Raw genomic sequence first — 9,415 nt, 5'->3', positions numbered from 1 at the left:
GTCAGCGGTTCGAAACTACCAGCCGCTCCGCGGGAGAAAGATGAGGCTTTCTACTCCCGTAAGGATTTACACCCTCGGAAACCCTGTACAGGGTCGAATGGGAATAAAAAGTATTGCCCATTTCTCTCCACCAGAAAACAATATGCCTCAGTTCCACCAGGCAGCCCTCTGATTTTAAAATGCCGCTTACGAAAGTTCCAAATGGCTGCCTGCACATGTCACTTGTCTTCCCCTCTTACCCCCCACCCCTGTTTTTCCTAGTTAGGTTATTCCAGGGCTGACCATGGTCAGCTCTGCAGATTGGAACTGGGCTCATCTGAATCCAGGTGCTGAGGTTTGTGCCATTAGCACCCAACTCATTTTGATGGGTTCACAAATGTACAACTTAACTGTTTGACTTTGATCACTAGAAGAACAATATCTTTGCTGGGGGTATGTATGTTGGTTGGTATCAGTTTTGCTTCTAATCATCAGGGAAGTTTGGGAAGCAAGAAACATATCTCCCCTTTATCACCTCGAGTCACCAGTTCACCTCTGTGTCTTCAAGTTCACTGTCTTGTGTATAAAGCCACTCTGTAAAGTTTAAGATGGCTGCACTGTGTCTGTTAGACCAGCACAGATTGTCAATGTGTTCCTTTTATTGCCTCATCTGTTCAGTGTACATTCCAAGTAAACATTCAGTTCACTTCTCTATCCCGTTATATGAAGCTCAGAGTTCCAGGACTATCATTTGTATCTGTTTTATTTGATTTTCTGCATCTTTGTTGTAGAGGGTCTGTGTAGCATTTATGCCTAGCCTGCCATCATGCCACTGACTTTATTTTATGATTTTTCTTTTATAAATCATGAAAGACTTACTAGTTGTATATTGTACCAACAAGAACCTTACTTTGCTGTTTATACCTGTTAATTATACTTACTTTGACTTCTGGAAGATTCCTTTTAACACTTCTTTTAGGCCTGTTCATTCTGGCAGTAACAGATTCCTTTAGCCTTTCATGATCTTAACACTTTTGAAAAGTATCATTTATTTTCTTGACTATCCCTAATATGTAGCTATATAATCTTTTCTCATTGGTTTGAGGTTTTTCCTGCAATTTGTTCGCAATATCAAAGGGATGATGTTGTATTCTAAGTTCATCATATGAAGAGTACATGAAATCAGTACGTTTACTAGATTTTTTTGTTACATTGTATCTGCTGGGTCTTTCTACTATAAGGAGAAATAGGCAGTTGTTTTTTTTTGTAGTTAACAAATATCATCAGATACTTTGAGACAAGGCAAATTTGCTGTTTCTCATTGTATTTTATCTACTTTTTTTTAGTATTTAATGTACATGAAGTAATTATTACTGTGTTGTTTGCATCATGGTGATTCTTTATTTTCTTAATTACTTCTGTATTTAGTAATTGTAAGGAAGAACTATGTATTTTCTTCTATTTGCTTATTTATTCAATTATTTTTATTAATATGTACTCATGGGTACTTGTTTGAGTTATAATACAATGTTGTCATTATTTTGTTGCTTAGATTGTTCCATCTTTGAATGTTGGGAACTCCTTGAGTACTTTTAGTACTTCCTCAATTTCTAGCACTACAAGATGTTCCAGTCTTATCATGTATTTTCCCTGCCCTGCTTCCTCTGATTGAAATATGGGTCTACTGTAAAGTTTTAGGTGCTTGTGTCATAGTAGCAGTTGTGGTACAGAAATGAGAGAGAAAAAAAACCTTGGAAATTACCCTCGTACTCTCTCAACATGCCTGGTCCTGTGGCTAAGCAAGAAGAGGTTTCTCCAGGAGCTCTGTTGTCTGCATCCGCAGTGTGATTTTCTGGATTCACCTTGCCTTCTGGTCAAGCCTGGAAACAAAGGAGGGGATGGGGAAGGAACAACAAGGCATAATTCTAATGTTTATCCTTTTTAGAGGGTTTATTACTCAAGTTTTGCTTCAGTCTGTAATCTGCCTGCTGCCCCCCCCCCAACCCAAGAGTCTTTAGGTAGTTTCTTATCCATAGGTTTTAATTGTAATCATTAGGGGAAGGGCCTTATTCCATCTTGGCTGATCTACTTTGCTTGGTTTAAATACTCAGAATTCATTTTAGTTAATATCTGTTTGTTAATTGCATATTTACTTTATTGACAGGCAAATCATCCCCATTTTATTAACCCATTTGCAGTTGAATATGGACATCTGAAGTGTGTAGAATCATAGTTGTATAATCATATTTGGACATATTAATTTTATATATAAATACTTTATATTCTTTATTATGTAGTATCCATCCATTAGTATACATATCTTAGGCATTCTTTACAAAAGTGTTAATGTGAAGTTACTGATAGGTAAATTGTGTTTCTGTTGGGAAATTTTCATAACTTTTTTTTTTTTTTAAACTCTAGTGAGCAGTGATGACTCAGAAGATTCTGATTTTCAGGAATCAGGAGTTAGTGAAGAAGTTAGTGAATCTGAAGATGAACAGCGGCCTAGAACAAGGTAAGTATTGTATTGTTTTTCAAATATTTTAAGAATTATTCTAAATAGCTGTGCCTTCAGATTATGTATAGAATGGTTACTACTGTCAATAAAGTTAAGTAAAAATATTTAATATTTTGGTTTGAAACTAATTTTTTAAAATGACTAATTTAAAAAGAGTATATATACACATATTTTATGTTTAGTTGATAAGCACTCGACTTCAAGGTCGCTTTGAACTTCAAGGTCAGCAGTTCAAACTCACCAGCTGCTCCTCAGAAACCCTATACAGGGTCTCAGTGAGATGGAACTGACTTGATGGTATTTAACATCAGCAATCTAGGAGGAGTTTCAATGTGCAACAATACTCTGAACTGTACATTTTGGTTATCATGGGTGGAGGGGAGAGCTGTAGTGTAGTAGATGTAGTGTAGTAGATGAACTGCTTCAACATAACACCTGGGTGTGCTAGTCTATATTTGTGTATTTTGTACCATAGTTTTCTCATCTATAATATAAGGAATAGTAGTAGTATTATTTTGGCAATTATAAATAGCTTATACTGGTGCCTACCTGTCAAACAGTAAGTATTCAATAAATTAGTAATTTTTGTTTTTAGTAGTACTGCTAGTAGTATGAAGTCCTGGTATGACACTGTAGGTTGAGCATGGACTGCAAGGTCCTTTCAACTGCAAGGTTACTGGTTCAAACTTACCAACCACTCCTTGGAAGCTCTAACAGGGTTGCTATGAGTCAGAATTGACTCGATGGCACTTAACAGCAATGAGAGCTAGTAGTATAAAGAGTCCTGTTGTGATGCTATAGGATAAGTGCTGGACCGTAAGGTCGGTTTGAACTACAAGATTGGTGGTTTAAACTCAGCAGCTGCTTCTCGGAAACCCTATACAGGCTTGCTGTGAGTAAGAACTGACTCAACGGAACTTGACAACAACTAGTAGTATGGAGTCCTGGTGTGGCACTGTAGGATAAGCACTGGACCACAAGGTCATTTGAACTATAAGGTCAACAGTTCAAATTCACCAGCTGCTCTTCTAAAACCTTATACAGGGTTGATATGAGTTGGAACTGACTCGATGGCATTTAACAACAGCAACAACAAGTAGTATGGGCCCTGTTGTGGCACTGTAGGATAAGGACTGGACTGGTTAACTGCACAGTTGACAGTTCAGTCTCACTAGCTGCTCTTGGAAACCCTATGCAGAGTTGCTATTACACACAACGACAATAACAGTAGCAGTATATTAATAAAGTTATGTTGCTCTTTAAATAATCATAGCTGCTGTTGTGTGTTGTCAAATCAATTGCTACTCATAGTGACCCTAAAGACAGCATAGAGCCGCCCCATAGGTTTACTACCCATTCGGTTTTCATCAGGGTGTTATTCAGTTTCCATGTATTTGACTTGATTTCCTTGGTCTTCCTATTGTTGATTTCTAATTTGATAGCGTTGTGGTCTGAGAAGATGCTTTGTAGTATTTTGATATTTGTAAATTTATGGAGATTTGTTTTGTGGCCTAAGACATGGTGTGTTCTGGAGACTGTTCCATGTGCACTGGAAAAGAATGTGTATTGTGCAGTTGTTGGGTTGAATGCTCTGTACACATCTATGAGGTCCAGTTGACTGATTGTCTTGTTTAGTTCTTCTGTGTCTTTGTCAAGTTTCTTTCTGGTTGTTCTATCCGTTTTTGAAAGCAGTGTATTAAAATCACCCACTATTATGTAGCATGATCACTATGATTTGGAATCAATTCCATGGTATACAATCAACCATCACCAACTATTTTAACTTTCTGAATTTCTCCCAGAATGATATGATTGTTCTCCATTTTATGAAATGGCCATCTAATTGTGTTTAAATGTATTTTTGTATGCCTGCATAGGTATGTTGTCTGTATTTGTTCACTTTGAAACACTAATTGAGATATTATCTCACATAACATAAAATTCACCTTTTGACTCTGTAAACGACAATTGTTGTTAAGTGCCATCAAGTCGGTTCCGATCCATAGCAACCCTGTATAGGGTTTCTGAGGAACAGGTGGTGAGCTTGAACTGCCGACCTTGCAGAAGCTCAGAAGTTTTTTTTCACCACAGAATGAAATCCCGTACCCATTAACAATTACTTCCCTTGCTCCTAGCTCCTATCTCCTGATAACCATTAAATGTAGCTTAAATAGAATCGTTCAGTATGTGGGCTTTTACAACTGGAATCTTTTATTCAGCATAATATTTTTAAGCTTCATTTATGCTATTTCATGTCGTAGTACTTCATTCTGTTTTTATATAGTATTGAAATACATATAGTAATGTATTTTTCATTTTAACCAATTTTTAAGTATAAAATTCAGTGACTAATTGCAACCACCATGTTGTTGAACCATCACCAACGTTTTCAAGTTTTTTTCATCACCCCCAATAGAAACTAAATGTCCCATAAGTAACAATTTCCTATTTTCCCTATCCCCTAGTCCTGTATGTCCTTATCGTACCTCTTCTGACTTCTTTTATTCCCAGTACTCAAACAACATTTGTAATCCTTGAGGATGTCCAAATTGCCGTTTTATGTGATGTAAATCAAAGAGTGCAGAATCGTTTGAGGAAGAGTTAGAGAGATGGAAACACCCCCTTGAGAAGTGTATGGAGTTAAGATGTAGAATATGTCTAAAAACAGTAACTTCACATTTAAACATTTTTGTTTAATACAGGTTTTTAAAATTTTGTATCAATACTTTTGTCCTGTTGATTCTTTTTATAGTATTCTATTTTTTTATCTGGTTTATTTCTGCTCTAATCTTTTTTGACCTACCCCTCGTATTTCTCTCATTGTTTTCAAGGTTTGTCCATGTCTTAGCATGTATTATCACATTGTCCTTTCTCTATATGGCTAAATAATATTCCATTGGTTGTGTCACAATTTGTTTATCTATTTCTGTTTGATGGACATTTGGTATTTTCATCTTTTGGATATTGTAAATAATGCTATATTAAATATTGGTGTACAATTATGCTGCATTAAAGTCTTTTTTGTATATACTTGTACCTAGGAGTGAAATTAGTGGTCACATGGAAATTTTATGTTTATCTATTTGAACAACTGCCATACTGTTTTTTCATAGTGGGTGTGCTATTTTTTGTTCTTACCAGCAGTGGGGCAGGTTTTCTAATTTCCTCATATTCTTGCCAGCTCTTGTTATTTACCATGTTTCTGACAATATTCATTCTAGTGGATGTGAAGTTGTTTCTTATTGGTGGCTTTGATCTGAATTTGAATTTCCCTAGTGATCAGTAATGTTCACCATATTTTTCTGTGCTTACGTGAAATGTCTGTTCAAATCCTTTGCCCATTTTTTAATTGGGTTGTTTGTGTTTTTATTGTTGAATTGTAGGAATTCTCTATATATTCTAGGTATTGAGCATTTAGTATTTTGTCTCATTCTGTATGTTGTTGTTACACCTTATTCATGAAGTTGTTTATTTTGATTAAACACAAGATTTTAATTTAAATATAGTCCAATGGGTCTTTTATATTTCCTGCTCATGCTATTGTTAATCATATCTAAGAATCCTTTGTCAAAAACAACATCTCAATAAATATAAGAATTAAAATGAATAGAGGAAAGTACTGTTAACTGATGGTACATGGAAGAGATTGCAATCATTGTTATTTGATGAAGTATGTACATTGTTGATCTGTTCTGTAAAGATTCACCAAATTAGCAATAAAAAGTTAAAGACAAGCAAATAACAAGATCTTATCACTTTATCCCTATGTTTTGTTTTAAAAGGATTATTTTAATTACTGTATAGTTAGGTCATTGATCCACTTTGGCTTAATTTGGTTATCTTGTGTGAGTTACGAGTGTAACTTTATTCTTTGGTTTGTGGAGATACAGTTGTCCCCGCACTATTTGTTGAAGAGACTCTTCTTTTCCTGTTGTATGTACTTAGGAACTTTGGCATGGACTCATTAGCCATAGACGTATGGGCTTATTTCACGACTTTCAGTTCTGTACCAGTAGTTTATGTCTGTCTTTATACATTGTTGTTGTTAAGTTCAGTCCAGTCGGTTCCAACTCATAGTGACCCTGTATAGAGTTTCCAAAGAGCAGATGGTGGTTTGAACCACCACTTTGTGGTTCAAATTGACGTTGTGGTCTAGTGCTTATTTGACAGCGTCACATCAGATTGCTGTATAGTGTGTTTTATACTGCGTTTTGAAATAGCTTTATAGTAAGTTTTAAAATCGGACAGTAGGAGTCCTTCTGTTTTATTCTTTTTCAGGTTGGCGTTGACTATTTGGAGCCTATTGTAATGATTAATTTGAGCCTTAGCCTTTTCATTTTTGTAAAAAGGGTTTTGTAAATTTGTTAGGATTGTGTTGAATCTGTTGATTGTTTTGTATAGTATTATTATCTTAACAATATTGTCTTCCAATTTGTGAACATGGAATGCCTTTTTACTTGTTTAGGTTTAAAAATTTTTTTATCCAGAAAATTGTATAGTTTCTAGTGAATAAATCTTATCTGAAGGACTTTCATTCTTTTTTGGACATTGTAAATATAATTATTTTCTTGTCAGATTGTTCAATGTTGATGTGTAGACACACACCTAATTTATGCATGTTGATCTTGTACTCTGTAACTTTTTCTGAATTCATTCATTAGCTTCCTTGTAAAACCTTTGCAATTTTCTGTATATAAGATAATATCTTCAAATAGAGTTTTAACTGTTATCTCAGCTATTTGCTTACATATTTTCTATGGCTAGAAATTCCAGTAAAACGTTGAATGACTGTGGTGAAAGATAACATCCTTATCTTAGGGTAAATATTTCAGTCTTTCCCCACTGAGTCTGATGTTAACTGTGGGTTTTACATATATGCTTACATATCATGTTGAGGAGTTTCTCTTCTGTTCTTAGTCTGTTGAGCGAGTTTTTTTTATTTCCCCCCAAGCTTTTGGGTTCATTTATTTATTAGGGCTTCTATTGTGGATTGAGTAAAAGTTTACAGGGCAGATCATCAGTTGTACATTCAACAAATCATAAACCTTGTTTCATTACAATGATTATAAACCCCTCCATGTACCATCACTTAACAGTATTTCTCTCTATTCACTTTAGCTCTTTTTTTTTTTTTTTAAACACTCAGGCATATATATAATAATTTACACCACGAAAGAGCACATTCTGCAAGTGTGCCTCCTGGCTGCCATCTCTTAGTCTCTCTCTTCCCATGAATCTAGAGTCCTCAGCTGCTCTGTTTCTCCATGTCCCCATCTCTGCCTCCATCTCTGGTATTGCTGCTTCTCTGGATAAGCTCTCACATTTTGCTTGTGCTCTTCTCCCTTGATGATCGTAGGGTCATTTGTTTCTGGACTGTAAGGTTAACTACTCCCCCATTTTTGTTACAAAACTTTAAAATTGTGACAGTAGCAATTAGTCTTGATAACAATTACTCACTATTGAATCATAAGAATCTTATCCCCAACTCTTTTCACCAGACCCATCTAGACAAGATGAAAACTAATCAGTGGGGACTCTTTCCTCCCCCACACACTATTAAACTAAACTCCTGCTCGAAACCTAGTGCCTCTATCGCCTCCTCGTTTTAGGTAGCCAGTGTCTTAAGTTGCCTATCCCTATCTGCCCTGTATATAGAGGGGATAGCATTGATACTTGGTGTTAAGACTCTGTTGGTATTTAGAGTTACTACTTCTATGAGTATAGGTCAAGTTCATCAAATTGTAGCAATTTACTCTTGTTTCCGTTATCAAAAATTGTTTTGTTCTTTTTTCTTTTAATCTTCCTCTAGTCAAAGTTCTGATTATCAAGACATCGAGGCTAGGTCAAATGGGTACTGTTTGGAACTTTGGGTGTTTTTGTGTGCCTCCTCTCACTTCATATCAGCTGGATGCTTCACTCTCAGCTCTAGCCCGCTGTGGCTATGTTCTTTTCCATGGGCTCAGGTGTCCCCAGGTTTCACCACACTTTGGACCAACCACCCTTCCTCTTCTCTCGCTCATCTCCAGGTCAACGGGAGTCTGTGGAATGTGATTGAACTCAACCCATTTCTTCATTGCTGCCTTTCCCCATCTTCCACTCACCAGTAGGCCACTGTGGTTGTTAGCAAGCTTTACATGCCTGCTCACTTGTTCCCTAAGAGTTTCAGTCTTTGGGGGTGATTTGTTCTGAAGGAATTGATTGCTTGCCTAGATGGCTTCCTGGCGAACAACTTACTTATTTTTGTAGTAGCCAATCAGATTGCCATTTTTGTTTTGGGTTTTTCCTGATGATCTTTTCTTTGAAGGTGTATCTTCTGTCGCTCTAGCTGTTCCAGGCTGGTGTGCTTTTCCTTTCTAGTGGGAATGTCCCACCTCAGAAGGTTCTGGATGGGACTCAGGATTTCACTTAATGTTGTATACATTGCAAAGGTTCTGCAGGAGTCCTATTTCATTGGGCAGGTTCTAGAACCCCTTTCAGGTATACTAATCAGTTATTGACTAAAGACAGGCCTATAAACATTCTGTAATTATGGTTCCTGACATTCCTTTCTATCCACTCAATGTCCATTTTACTATAGTAGGCAAGGAAAACCAATATACATAAGACAGTCAAACATCTTAGTATTATTTCCCCTCTTCAACCTATGCCTCAAACCCTGTATCACAGAGCCCTGTTGTTCCAAGGTTGAGCATGGATTACTATTTACCTCTGTCCCATTTGGCCATGCAAACCTGTATCTCAGTGTTCCCCTATCTAACTTGTTCTTCCACCCCTTCCGCTTCTTGTGTATTGCCCTCACCAACACTGGAACTATGATGTGTTCTAAGGAGCTCTGGTAGCGTAGTGGCTACGAATCGGGCTGCGAACCTTAAGGTCAGCGGTTTGAAACTACCAGCCGCTCCACGGGAGAAAGATGAG

At 36.6% G+C, this 9,415-nt stretch overlaps 1 protein-coding gene across 2 annotated transcripts in view; it reads left to right on the top strand.

Annotated features, from left to right (window-relative positions):
• Window positions 1–9,415, top strand: part of ATRX (alpha thalassemia/mental retardation syndrome X-linked) — a 335,048-nt gene that overhangs the window by 101,487 nt on the left and 224,146 nt on the right. For both annotated transcript variants that reach the window (XM_006873737.1, XM_006873736.1), the window contains one exon: window positions 2,401–2,494. In XM_006873737.1, the coding sequence (XP_006873799.1) occupies window positions 2,401–2,494 (94 nt within the window). The remainder of the gene's footprint in view (window positions 1–2,400; window positions 2,495–9,415) is intronic.

Source organism: Chrysochloris asiatica, unplaced genomic scaffold (assembly GCF_000296735.1).
Source record: "Chrysochloris asiatica unplaced genomic scaffold, ChrAsi1.0 scaffold00252, whole genome shotgun sequence".
NCBI classification, from domain to species: Eukaryota; Metazoa; Chordata; class Mammalia; order Afrosoricida; family Chrysochloridae; genus Chrysochloris; species Chrysochloris asiatica.
This window is presented reverse-complemented; position numbering and strand designations above follow the sequence as displayed.